Source organism: Acromyrmex echinatior, chromosome 6 (genome assembly GCF_024713525.1).
Source record: "Acromyrmex echinatior isolate Ae372 chromosome 6, ASM2471352v2, whole genome shotgun sequence".
NCBI classification, from domain to species: Eukaryota; Metazoa; Arthropoda; class Insecta; order Hymenoptera; family Formicidae; genus Acromyrmex; species Acromyrmex echinatior.
In genome coordinates this window covers 11,423,700-11,438,606 of record NC_141857.1, presented here as the reverse complement: position 1 = coordinate 11,438,606, position 14,907 = coordinate 11,423,700, and the positions used below count along the sequence as shown (strand labels likewise).

General features: G+C 33.7%; 1 protein-coding gene across 33 annotated transcripts in view; it reads left to right on the top strand.

Annotated features, from left to right (window-relative positions):
• The window catches only part of LOC105148557 (intraflagellar transport protein 81 homolog), a 588,627-nt gene that overhangs the window by 194,536 nt on the left and 379,184 nt on the right, over nucleotides 1-14,907 (top strand). For all 33 annotated transcript variants that reach the window (XR_015545343.1, XR_015545346.1, XR_015545345.1 and 30 more), the window contains one exon: nucleotides 14,258-14,406. Coding sequence is in view for 21 of the 33 variants with exons in the window: in XM_087406976.1 (XP_087263102.1) it covers nucleotides 14,258-14,406 (149 nt within the window). In the remaining 12 variants the exon portion in view is untranslated. The remainder of the gene's footprint in view (nucleotides 1-14,257; nucleotides 14,407-14,907) is intronic.

Sequence of the window (14,907 nt, the reverse complement as noted above, 5' to 3'; positions counted from 1 at the left end):
CCCGGAATATGGATCAACGTCCGAAGGAACGCTATGACACCTGTTCCGCTGGACAGTGCGAACGTCGGTCCGAACTTTTTTGGTCAAAGAACTTAATCCTTTTGACCCGAGACTGGACCTCATGCGATCTCAGGTATTCGAGGGAAGTGAATGCGAGAGTGATGTTAATAAAAGACAGGGGAATACCTTAAGTTATATTTATTAATAAAATGAAAAATAATAATAAAACAAAGGGTTTTGTACATTATAAACTTCTCTTTACATAAAAAATATATACTATAGTTAGTTTATGGATGTATGCGTATATGTGTGTGGGTGTGTGGAGAGGAGAAATGGTTAGTGGGTATGGGAGGTGAGAAAGGTGTTGCAGGAGCACATCGGGATGAAATGCTTGTAGAGGACGGTGTAAGGTGTGGGATTTCCGGGGATGTATACAGTGACTAATCTGTCCCCTTCGTAGGAGGGGGACGTAAAGAACCGGAACATCCGATCCCAGTCGATCGGTTCGGGATTCAGTTGAAATGGAAGGGACGGGAGTTGATACAAAGGAGAAGGAGGGAGTGGGAATCCTTCTTCGTGAGGAGGAGGGGAAGGGAATCGTTCCTCGAGAGGAGGAGGGGGAGGGAATCGTTCCTCGAGAGAAGGAGGCGAATAACCAAGGATTTCTTAGATAGCGGGGTTGATAACAGGAAGAGAGGTGAGATCCAACGGTTGTGTTGGTGAGTAAGAGATTTCTACTAGAATTGTTCGATTGTGGCGGCGCGATTATGGGTGGCCTTGGGGAACGGTTCCGCCTACTCCTCCGGTTAGGAGGTTCGTCCGCGTTTCCTGATGGTACGCATTACGAACCGAAGGTTAAATTTGACGTGTATTCGTTGGAAATGCGTGTAAATGTATTCATGCACAATGCATGTGTTTTTCCATGCGGGGAAACGCGGGGGTGGATTGAAAATAGTTGCGACTTACTATTAGCTGGCCCAAGATATCAGGTATGTTCTAGGCAAGTGGCCAAGGAGATTCGTCGTCAGCGAAGGGCAGTCGCCGTGGAGTATGGTTGGTAACTCCAGTTGTGATTTGGTTACAAGTTCGCACTCGAATGAGATCGCGAACTGGCGTGATTAGCGCGGGTTCCAATAATTTTTGAACTGCCCGAGACAATGAGTAACTGAGCGCGAACTTCACTGATGATGGACCGGGTGCTTCAAAATTTCGTACTGACGCTTTGCGCTTCCGCGGGACCTCTATTTATACCCCGAAAAAAGAGCGTTGTGCCCTTTGTCTAGGATGCAAAAGTTGCAATATCACGCGAAATTTACGATTTTTATAGCATCCTATCGTTGTTGATCTAGAGTACATCTTTAGAGTAGTTTCGAGAAGAAAAGAAGTGATTTACGGTTTTCCTTAAGGGGATGCTGGAGTGTCCTGTTTTATCATTAAATTTTAAAAGCACCTTTCTCATAACTGTGTTTATGGACTGAAAAATCCTTCTCCACAATTAAAGTATCGACAACAACGCAAATCGCCAGCTACATTTGAATACGAAAAACGAAAAAAAATTAAAGACACAGTTTTGTTATCGGCTTCTGTAATCAACACATCACAATATGTGTTGCATATAAGAGTTTCAGATCTTGCACGTTCATGAAAAGTAGCTGGCGTATTGCGGAAAACCTAAACGAACAATCCCATGCTTTTAGAAACGCGGTAGGAGTTTTAGTTTAAGAGAAAGGTGCATCCGAAAATTTCGTTTGTATATTACGAGTGAAATTGACGTGAAGCCATGAAACTGAGCAGTATTTTAGTTCCGCAATATTCCAACAGCGGCGCTGTCATGAAAAGTGCGTCGCTGAACCATAGAAATGATCTGAATTATCGACCTACTCAGGTCCATATCAATCAAAACGTGCCCTGATCAAAGTTTTTTTTTTTTTGAGAGGAAAAATAATAAAATAAATATGATATTAGTTATTTCAATTTTGTTGAAATAATTTCTTCCTAAACAAGAAACATACCATATTATTTACATATGAATACAAATGAAGATAATTATTTTAATTATACTGTTCTGTCTTTTACATATATTTTATTTAGTAAATTGTTGATGCATATATATAAAATAACATATATATATATATATATATATGTATGTATATGTATGTATGAGTATATATATATATGTGTATATATATATATATGCATATATAATAGCATACATACACACGCGTGTGCGTATGTATGCGCACGCGCGCGTGTGTGTGTGTGTGTGTGCGTGTACATATATACAACACATGTTTAAACTTTATTTACTGAATTATTTACACATGCATATATCAAGGTTCGGAACGTGATGTGTTTCGGTTGAGCTTTCTTTCTGCTCGGATGTTGGAACGACAAGCGGCAATCTCGTAACAGACGTAGCATAAATGAAATTTTCGAATACACTTCGCTCTTATACTAAAGCTCGTAACTCGTTTCTGCAAGCATAGTATTGTTCTGTGAGGTTTTCTGTAAATCGCCAGCTACTTATGCAAGGTCTGAAATTATTGTATACAGCACATTTTTGACTCGGATGTCGAGTCTTAGTAAGAAGCGCTATTCCTCCTATCGGTCGCGCGCAAACGAAGTAGTATTGCTATTCAACTATAGAAATGGATTGAACCATTGTAAATAAACCAGCAATATATTATCAGCCGGAAACGCCATAATAATATTTTTGTATATATAGAAATATATATCAGGATCGTTGTTTAGAGAAGGAATCGTGCGTTCTTGATGCATCGACGATGATGCCAGAATCGATAGAAATCACATGCTTGAATTGCAGAACGAATTATTGAAACAGAAGTACGACAGAGTGAGACAGAGAAAAAACAAAAAAGGATAGAAACTCCGATTGTAATCAGTGAGACTCCGCATGCCGAGCTGGGCTCATCGAACGAAACAGCGAGTCTATCCTTCAGAGTCTCTCTCTCTCTCTCTCTCTCTCTCTCTCTCTCTCCTCTCCTCTCCTCTCCTCTCCTCTCCTTTCCTCTTTTCTCCTCTCCTATCCTCTCCTCTCCTCTCCTCTCCTCTCCTCTCCTCTCCTATTCTCTCCTCTCCTCTCCTCTTTTCTCCTCTCCCCCCCCCATCTCTCTACGGTCGCTTGTTTCTAGCGACCGAAAATGCTTTCTGGAAAATTTCGACCACTCAATGTGTATAATTAACAGGAGAAGGAACATTATAGATAACATATAAGTTTTAATAAATTATGCTAATCCTATATCCCTCGAATTTATGTATAATAGCAAAAATAATTTCAAAACACGATAATTTACGGGATATTTCTATGATTTTCCATAAGCCTTATATACCACGTTCATAGAAAAGATTTGCAAGATCCTCAGCGTGATCTCACGCGTAAGATGCGAGATCTGAATGTTAGAGATCTCATGATCAATTCCTTTTTTCTTTTTTCATAATTTTTTTTTTAAATAAGTGACATTGTTAACAAACATATATTACAGGCTAAATATATTTTTATTTAATTATTGAAATTATATGTGTATTTCTAAACGTTTTAATTTACCTTTAGAAAAAATCCAAAAAAAATCATGTTTCTGTAATAATGTTACGTCGATCAGTACTTTCTGTGAAATGTTTTTTTTATAATTATCATCCGAAAGAAAATTCTGATAATCAATCAAATCGCAAAAGTGCGATTAATATAATTATAAGGATGATTAATATAATTATAAGGATGATGTCAATATAATTTTATAATTAACAAATCAAAAAGCTTTTATATGTGCCTTTATATGCAACATACAAATGATTTTTTATTTATCTATTAAAGTGATTCGGTATTCTTCCTATAGTTATTGGAATACATGTTAAATTTTGGGTCGACTTTTGAAGCATCGCCTTCTTTCCCCCCGCCGCCGCCGCTCAATGCTCGATGGCTGAACTGCACCGGATCGCGCGCGGATGTGTATCTCAGGAGCGTTGCACTAAGAAATATGCTCCGTATCTTCTAGCAAATTATCAATCCTTTACTTTCCTTAGTCTTCTGTGATGTCTTCTTTATTCAACATGCCTTCTTTATTCACATGTTGAATAAAGAAGACATCACGGAGTTATTGAAGTTGAATCATTCCAGTTTAAAATTATGCATCTCGTTTTGTATCGACTCTTATTAGTCTTAAATTGATATTATCAGTATTCTATATTAAAAGATATTACATTTTGTGGCACATAAGCGTGGTCAGTAGATCTTTGAAACAAAACGGAATGTATCAATGTAATGTATAAAAATAATAAAGTAAATATTTTAAAAGTACATAATATTTAGTAAAATGTATATACTTATTAATATGATGTTCAATCACTATTATTAAGAAAATAACAATTATGTAAGAAGGAAAATATTTTTATGATAATTTTCATGCTAAAATGTTGTCATAATAATTTTCATGTTAGAAGGTATGATAGTAGCATGTTTCTTATACTGTGACGCTCCTGAGATGCACGTCCGCGCGCGATCCAGCCGTCGACTGTTGAGCGGTTGTAAAGGAAAAATAGGCAGCACTTCAGAAATTGGCTCGAAATGTGTAACTAGTTCTGAGCACACTAAAGTACACATATAATTTCTATAATATAATTTTATAAAAATATATTTGGAGTAATATGTTGTCATTAATAACGTTATTTGTTTAAAAAAAAAATTAAGAAAAAAAGGAAAAAACAGGATTGAACATAGGATCCTCAACATTCTGATCTCGCACCTAACGCCCGAGACCACGCTGAGTTTTTGCAAACCGCTTCTATGAACGTAGTACATAAAATACACGGAAAATCGTAAACTATATCTCATTAACTATCACGTTTTGAAATCATTTTTGCTATTATATATTAATGAGAAAGGTATATGATTAACTCTTTCACTAATATCGTGTGAGACTCGTGGTAAACAAATCAGGCCAAACATAAACAATATGTTCCAGGCTGTTAATTATGGCACGCGCCATCGTAACTTAAATCGTAGGGCAAAGGATTAATATAATTTAATAAAAATTATGTATTGTCTAGAATGTCTCTTTCCTCCTTATGATACACGCCAAGCGGCCGAGATCGTCGAGAAAATATTTTCGGTCGCTAGAAACAAGCGAGAAAAGACAGAGAGAAGGACAGAGACAGACTCATTGTTTTGCTAGCGGGCTCAGTTCGGCGTGTCCGCGCGGAGACTCATCGATTACAATCGGAGCTTCTATCTGTTTTTTTTCTCTGTCTCGCTCTATCGAAATAACAGAAATTAAAAGAATTTTAAATCACGAACACGGTTGCCAGTTCTCCGTTTTTTTTTTGACTTCGGTTTCTTGGACTAATATTCAATACTCCAGCAGATGTGAAAATCTCCAATTTTTGTCGTCTGCTGGAGTATTAAATATTAGTCCAAGCAACCGAAGTCTGGCAAAAAAAAAAACGGAGAGCTGGCAACCGTGTTTGTGAATTAAAATTCTTTCATTTTCTTTTTATTAAATTATATTAATCATATATCTTTCTCATTAATGTAGCAAAAATGCAAATGCAAAAATGATTTCAAAACGTAAATATTGATGAGATATACAATAGTTTACGACTTTCCGTGCACTATATGTATCGCGTTCGTCGAGGTGATCTGCAAGAACTCAGCGTGGTCTCGGGCGTTGGGTGCAAAATCAGAATATTGGAGATCTTATGTTCGATTCTGCTTTTTCCTTCTTTAATTTTTATTTAATAAATAACGTTATTAATAAACATATTACTCTAAATATACTTTTTATAAAATTTCAGAAATTATATACGTGTACTTCAATGTGCTCGAAATTAGTTGCGCATTTCGAGCCGATTTCTGAAATGCTGCCTACTTTTCCTTTACAACCGCTCGACGCTTGACGGCCGAACCGCTCACGCGTGGACGTATATCTCAAGAGTGTCATAGTATAAGAAACATGCTGCGACCATACCTTCCAGCAAATTGTCATGAAAATATTTTCCTTCCTACATAATATTGTATTTTCTTAATAATGGTGATTGAACATCATATTAATAACTTAATGCATTTTACTAAATGTAATGTACTTTTAAAATATTACTTTATTATTTTTATGATACATTCAGTTTCAAAAAGTTACTGATTACGTTTTTGTACCACAGAATGTAATATAAAATTTTACTTTACCGCATCATACATCTGATCATCTATTTGTATTTTGTTTTAATGGAATAAACCTGGAAAATACACTTAAATGACGTATCAATAATAGAACTTCAAAGATAATAGAGTTTTTTTACAATAACGTGGATTTAGATACGGTGAACGCCTTTTCTTAATTAGTCACTAAGGAAAAGATAATGTGATCATGATATCGATTATGTATCTTTTTTCTTAGAGTGATAAATAAAAATTTTTTGTATATATGTGTATATATATATATATATATATATATATATATATATATGCATACATATATCATTTTGCGTGACGCTGTATGTGTAGAAAACAACGGCGTTATACGAGTCAATCAGCTGTAACCAGTATGACCCGTGTTCACAGTATCATTGTCGGACAACAGTACTGTCAATGTAGTGTAGTGTAGTAGTGTTCTACACACAACCATATATATATATATATATATATATATATATATATATATATATGTATGTGTGTGTGTGTGTGTGTGTGTGTGTGTGTGTGTATATATATATATATATATATATTTATATATATATATTTATATAGTGTTTTTTGTCCACAAAATAGAAAAAATGTAGTAGCAGAATATTGTCTGCTTTTGATAAGAGAAGATTATGGGTGCTTTATAACAAGCGATTCAGTACAATATCTCATCCTTGTATTATCGAACAAAATTGTAATGATGCACCGTGTCGCACTGTGTCTCTTGTTGGAAGGCACTCTAGAAGGCCAAAATTGGTTATTGTGATGTGTGTTTCTTGTTGGCATCCTATAAAGCCAGAATGAGAAAAGTTAGCATCTTTATGTTATTATGTGAAAATATCACTTTTATTTATCATACAAGTGACATGATTAAATTTATTGTTATAACAATAAATTGCGCTTTGCCTAGTTATGATCCAATGTCAGAGGCGTTCATCATGGGCTGACTATTTTTAATTTAGTGCCAGAGGCGTTAATCGTGAGCTGGCTAGCTATAACAAAATGTCACAGCCATAAATCATATTTTGGCTAGTTATAGACAAATGTCAGAGGCGTTCATCGTGGGCTGACTATTTTTAATTTACTGCCAGAGGCGTTAATCGTGAGCTGGCTAGCTATAACAAAATGTCACAGCCATAAATCATATTTTGGCTAGTTATAGACAAATGTCAGAGGCGTTCATCGTGGGCTGACTATTTTTAATTTACTGCCAGAGGTATTAATTGTGAGCTGGCTAGTTATAACAAAATGCCACAGCCGTAAATCGTGGTTTGGCTAGTTATAGACAAATGTCAGAGGCGTTCATCGTGGGCTGACTATTTTTAATTTATTGGCAGAAGCATTTCGATTATTAAATTTGGTGAAATACAATTACGGAACCAAGAATTTATAGAATTTTGTGTCTGCAATTAAAGAAATGCAAATAGATGCATTGTCATGATGGAATCAAAAGCTAATTGCTTGACATAACCGAAACAAAGAAACTAATGAAGAAAAAAAACTGAATATCAGTAAATAGTTTCTTTGAAACCTTACAACTTTTATCTGAAGCGTTTTTTCTAAAAACGTTATGTAATAGCCTTAGCACAAGGATGGTCGTAATTGAATCGTAGAACGTGAATCATAGGGTAACGCATTATATTTTGGCGTACTATGCATGCCGATACAAGTTCACATTCCTTTACGATTAGTTATAGTCACCTTTATATTCAGCTCCTAAATCCGGAGTCTTTTTGGACACCCTATATAATATATATGTTATACATATATGTATATATATATATGTATATATGTATACGTATACATATATATATATATACAACATACATTACACAGTCAATAGTCACATGCATAATTTTTGTACGATGCTGTACGTTTATGAAATGCATGTAAGTATCATATATCATATTCAAAGTGTTTTAGCAAATATATACACTTACAGGTCAATGTACGTTGACTAACAGCAAGTTACAATAAGTATATTTTTACTAAATGAACATTCTGACTGTGACTTAGATATATTTTCGGATGCAACCATGTATTTGAAATACACGTATACACGTGTAATGTAATAGCACTTTTTCCTTTATTCCCAATGTCATTTTAACTTAGGATGTAACATGTATTGTCAGTACGCAAATACATTGCACATACATATGTAACTATTCCATCTCTTTTTATTATGTTTAATGGACCTTTTACAATTATAAGTCATAAATCAACCATAAATAAGAAGTCAAACGCTAAAAATTGGCTGTGATTGATTAATTTTTAGCTTCTGACTTCTGATTTGTAACTAATGTGTTATTGTAGAAGGCCCATAATAAAAAGAGATAGAAGTTACTCATACTTAGCTTTTCATGCAGATATAATATAAACACAGTCTATTAGTGAACACAGAATATTAGAATTATATTTTATGTGCATTATGTGTACACACATTATAAAATATATTTCTAATTCATATTCACATACATGTGTAGCTACTTCATCTCTTTTTGTTACGTATAACAAAAAGGTGTATTGTTGTCCTCTTTTTTCTACGTTTAATAAAAAGAGATATGTTTTTTTATGATCAAATATTAGTGATATATACTTTTATATTTTCAATATCAGAATATACATACAACGAACATAAATCAAAGTTAACGATAGTCAAATGCAAATGATCAGACGTACCATCTTAAAAAAAATAATCAAATTACGAATCCTCTGATAAATCCTCATTTTATGTGTATATATAATATATATATATATATATATATATATATTAGGTGCGCAACTAAGTTCCCGCTGTTTGTCAACAAATGGCTCCAGCAGTAAGTGCTGGTCGATTCTGACATAACCTAAACGTCATGAACCAAGCTTAGACATATGGTAAACAAACCGCTTTGAAACATTAGTGATTTTGTTTTTACGTCATATTCTTTTGGTTGTGTGAAAATGTCTGATTTTGTGCCAAATAATCGTCATATGCGGGAAGTATTGATTTTCTTCTTTCATTCGAAGAAAACGGCGGCTGAAGCGCATAGAGAGCTCCAAAAAATTTACGGAGATGCTGCTCTAAGTGAAACAACGTGCCGAGATTGGTTCCGTCGCTTCAAACGATGATTTCGATGTTGACGACCGTCCGCGTGAAGGAAGGCCAAAAACCTTCGAAGATGCTGAATTGGAGGCATTGCTCGATGAGGATCCGTGCCAAACGCAAGAAGAGCTTGCTTCAGTATTAGGAGTTACCCGCCAAGCCATTTCCAAGCCATTTTATCACAATAAAGTTGCATTTTCATCAAAATAACAGCGAGAACTTAGTTGCGCACCTATATATACACGCATTATATATATATATATTTTTTTTTTTATATGTATACAATTTTATTGCACATTTAAACACAGAGAATGCATAAATAGCTTAGCATTGATAATTTCTATCTACAACATATGTATATTCACACATTATAGTACATATATGCAATATTGTACAATATTGCCTATATGTGTATTATATTTAAGTACATCACTAATATGTTAACATGATTAACTTCTACATATTTTTATTAAACATAGCAAAAAATGATATAGCTATGTATATTATATGTGTAATATCTATGTATAGCTAATACATATCACATCCTGACCTAAAATGACATTGTACGACAGGAAAAATGCTATTATATAGTCCCATGTGTCAATGTACACTGTCAATACTGAAAATCTATAGTTACGTATTTTCAGTACTCGCAGTGAATATCGAAATACAGTTGTAGTATCACTTTTTCCTATGATCAATATCATTTAGGGTTGAGTCAAGATGTAACATACCATATATTATTGTCAATATATGGACACATGTTTCATATATATATGACATTGCACATACATAATGTAACTCTTTTTACTCTGTCTAATAAAAAGAGATAGATACTTATAGTACTTATACATTACTAATATGTCGACTATATATCTAATATAGAAAATTGTATGTACATTATACTATGATAATTCTAACATTGTTGTAATATATAACAAAACATTATTAGTGAATATAAATTATAATTATATTTTATATGTATTATAATGTACATATACACAATAATGTACTCAAAATATAATTTTAATATTGCATATATCATTAATTCACTAACATGTTTATGTCTTCACTAATATATCAATAATAGTATAATATTTTTTGTGTTATTGTGTATATACACATATATTATTATACACATAAAATGTAATTGTAATTCGTATTCATGAATGTCTTTTTATATACAACGTTAGAATTACATTTTATATATCATTATACACATTATAATATAAAATTTTAATATTGCAATAAAAATGGACATAGAAGAATACCTGCATGAATATATATTATAATATGTATATATATATATATTATATCTATATATATAGTATATATAGAATGAATCTTTATGATAATATATTATCGTAAACCTAAAATGGCTTGGGATGTAAGAAAAAAGGGCTATTACGTTTTCGTCATAGATCTATTAATTAAAAAAATCTGTATTTTATTTATTACACCACGACGTTTTAGTACTGGTGATATATATTAGAACACGGCCTACATTGCATGTGTATATAATACAACTAAATATGTACAGGGTTGGCCATATTCAACGGAAAGATCTGGCAACACTGTAACTTTTGACAGAGATGTTAGATCGAGTAACGACGTTTCCCATGATTGAAAAAAAAACATCTTTCCGTCGAATATGGCCAACCCTGTATATAATGCAACTAAATTTCTAAGGTCCGATTCTACAAATATAAGATTAACTTCAATTATGTTTATTTTTTTTTCAATTCTAAAATTGGAAAATTTTTCAAAATAAATCTTACATTGTGGGACCGACCCTAATACACGTCCCTGTTAAGATGGTAATGTAGGAAACGGAATAAAAATATCGATAATTAACCGATCGAATTTCCTGCATGATCATATTAACTTCAGAGGGCGTAAGCAGCTTATGCATTGGAAATGAAAACCTGTAATATCGACCTTGATCAACTTCGGCCTTCGCTCCAGCATCCCCTTAAAGAGTCAAGATTGCTCCGAGACGGATGACGAATTCTGTTATTCTCGCGGAAAATACGGCTAGATAAACAAATGGTTACCGTGCACAAATAGGTTTGCGTGCAGGGCTACTATTGTCAGTTGCGAGTCTGATTTTAGATAACGCTCCCGTAGGAAGTTATCCTATGCGTTTTACGATTTTTTAAGTGCGACGTGGCGCCTGTTTTTCTAAAATGAAATTATTAGTCAGTCTTGGATGACAAAACCTAGATTTTTTCTATTGCGTGATCTCGGTGCATTTATAATGTCTTTTGCAATCTTGTCTCTTTGGTTGTTATTCCTTCCGGGTTGATTTACGAATTTTCGCGAAGCCTGTCTGGTCCCTCTTTTCAATTCTGTTTTCAGACCGTTATCAGAGGGCTCCGCTCGAGTCTCGCAGACGCCAACCATAGTCGCGACGTGAAGTCGAAGAAAAAAAATCGTGGCGTTTGTAGAACGTAACACGTATAGACTACATGATAGTGCACCGCTCAGCGCATGAAGTACACAAACAATACTGAGTTTATGAAACTAAGATTAAAGGCTTTAAAAGAAAGATTTATATTGATTTGCAAATGACGTATACGAACGCTAAGCAAAGACTCGGAATGGTAAACAAAGCAATATAGTAGGTAATTGATCTTCTAAGATGGCGTTGCAATATGTTAGATTGTGGGAATAAGTGACTCGATTGATGAGTCAAATTCTCAGGACAAGCCCACGCTTGTCGTGTGATGTGATATAAGAGGTAATAATCGACACTTTCTCGTAACTGGTAACGATGAATCTTTATTACTCGAGCTCAAATGAATATGACCATACAGGATGAGCGTCATAATCTATCTAATCTTATTTTTTCTCTGACGCTGCTTGTAGGCAATTCGCAACCTACAAAATCCCTAGGCTTTCTACACTCGCTGCGCTAGTGAGATATTGATAATTGTAGTTCCCTACATACTCCCCCCCGAGTGACAACGAATCTAAACCCTATGCTTATTATTAGGTTAACAAAATATTGGTGTAGTGACAGGTACATTTATAATGCCGACACTTAGGTCTACCATATAAAATGTATCATATAAAACATATTATATAAAACATATCATTGCGTCTTTGGTGTCTGTCTTAAACTAATTACATTTTGTCGTTGGGAGGATTTATTGTAATTATATGGCGAAGGTGACTTTTTTCTTCGGACGCGCATACGTTTTTAAAGCTAGTTGCTCGTTGCTGAACGAATTGGTTGATGCCCTGTTTCTGGGGTTGCACTACATAAGTCATCGCGTATGCTATACGCTGGTTTTAAATTTTCGACCGATACACTGCGCTGTGTATCGTTAACATCAATGTTGAATACTCGATCTGAAACACGATTTATAACCTTGTAAGGGCCGATATAGGGACGCTCTAACGCTCTCTTGGTACCGCTCACCCGTAGAAAAACATGGGAACATGAATATAAATCTTTAAATACGAATGCGCGTTTCTTGTGCTTAGTATGCTCTATCGAGATTGGCTTAACTTTGCGCATATGCTCGCGGAATTCGTTTCGATGTTGCTCAAACGACGGTTACCGGTCAATCGCTTCTTCCTCTCGATCACATCGGTCTTTCGTATCACGACGGCCTTTCGTATCACGTCGGGATCACCAATGTGGAAATAAGTGACTCGATTGATGAGTCATTCTCAAGACAAGCCCACGCTTGTCGTGTGATGCGATATAAGAGGTAATGATCGACACTTTCTCGTAACTGGTAACGATGAATCTTTATTACTCGAGTTCAAAATGAATATGACCGTACAGGATGAGCGCCATAATCTATCTGATCTTATTTTTCCCTGACGCTGCTTGTAAGCAACTCGCAACCTACAAAATCTCTAGGCTTTCTACACTCGCTGCGCTAGTGAGATATTGATAACGTAGTTCCCTACAAGATAAGGATAAATGAATGCGTTCGAGCTAGATATATATTGTAATAAGTATAAGAAATGAATGAAAGATATCACTACCGAATTTGGAATAGTTTTATCGGCTAATCATCCCGACTCCATCATCTCCTTAAAGCTATTTTTATAGGAAGGCTACATGATCACCCATGTTTTTCTTCGAGTCATTATATAATGTCGCCACATTTTTATATATTAATATTGTCCTAAATAGTGATGGGTATCAAGATGTTTTGAATTAGTTTAAATATGTCATGAGAAATTCAAATTCGAATATGATTCGAAATTATACAATCTTAAATGTCTTGAAAAGTCTTGAATGTCTTAAAAAGTCTCAAATATTTTGAAAAGTCTTGAATGTTTTAATAAATTTAAACAATTTAAAAATTATTTCCTTCGTTGATTTTTTTTAGATTAAAGTGAAAATATATTTGGTTAAAAAAAATTTACTTGATTTTAAAAAATGAGATTTAAACCAAAGAAAAGTTTATTTGATTTCAAGAAATGATGTTCACATCAAAGAAACTTTTCTTTAACCGTATAACAATGCTCACATTTCTTTAATTCAAACAAATGTTTTTTTAATCAAAGGAATCGATAATTATCAAATTTTAAAACCAATCAAGACTTTTAAGATTTATCGAGACTCAAAATTTATCGAGACTTTCAAGATCTATCAAGAATTTCAAGACTTACTAAGATTTTCAAAATCTATCAAGACTTTCAAGAGTATACAGTTTCGAATAATATTTCGAAGTGTTTCGAAACAGAGCAATGTTAAATTGATTAAAAATTCACAAAAGATATGATTGACCCATCACTAGTCTTAAGTAATAAATAGTTCATAATTTTGAGTCCAGAGTCGATTTAAAATATTTTAACGAATGTAATTGTCAAGTTTTAAACTTAAATATTGATTATTAACCAAGTTATATTGAGTAAAATGTAACTGGGATGCCATAATACCATCTTCTTCACTATGATTTAATCTTGTGAGCTGTTTTTTTATATAATTTTTATCTTGTCTTTAATTATTACAGATATGAAAACATTACGGCAAACAGCACGTGAGACTGATGAGAAGTATCGAAAAGCACGTAAAAGTCATAACACAGTAGAAATGAGTATAAAAAATACGACGAGTGATTTATTGTCCGAAACAAAACATTTAAAGGAAAAATTATTACAGGTAATATTATAATTAAAATTTTTTTGTATTAAGGCAATCAACTTCTCAAGAAGCTAAAGAGGACATTAAAAAAAAGATTTGATATTAATTATTAATTAAATTTTAATTAGTAATTAAATTTTAATAGATATATTTTTATAATTATTATTAAAACATATAAATGATATTATATTTTGGAATAAAAAATGCTCGTATATTTTCTTAAAAATTAACACAATGTCATGGCTTATTTCGAGCTTTAATTAAATTAACTTTGAATTAATATAATTAACACGCGCGATTATGGCATCGTATCATGAAACATGCCAAATGTCTCTCATACCGAAGCAACCCCTTCGATTGGATCGCGGTGACAGATGACACTGATGAACGACATGAAAACTCATGTAACAGAGGACATTTTCCGGTACAGAATACTAAGTTGACGCGGGCCGCGTCCGATTTAACCTCACAACACTTGTTAGCATTATTTACCTCTATTTAATATATATTTGGTAAACA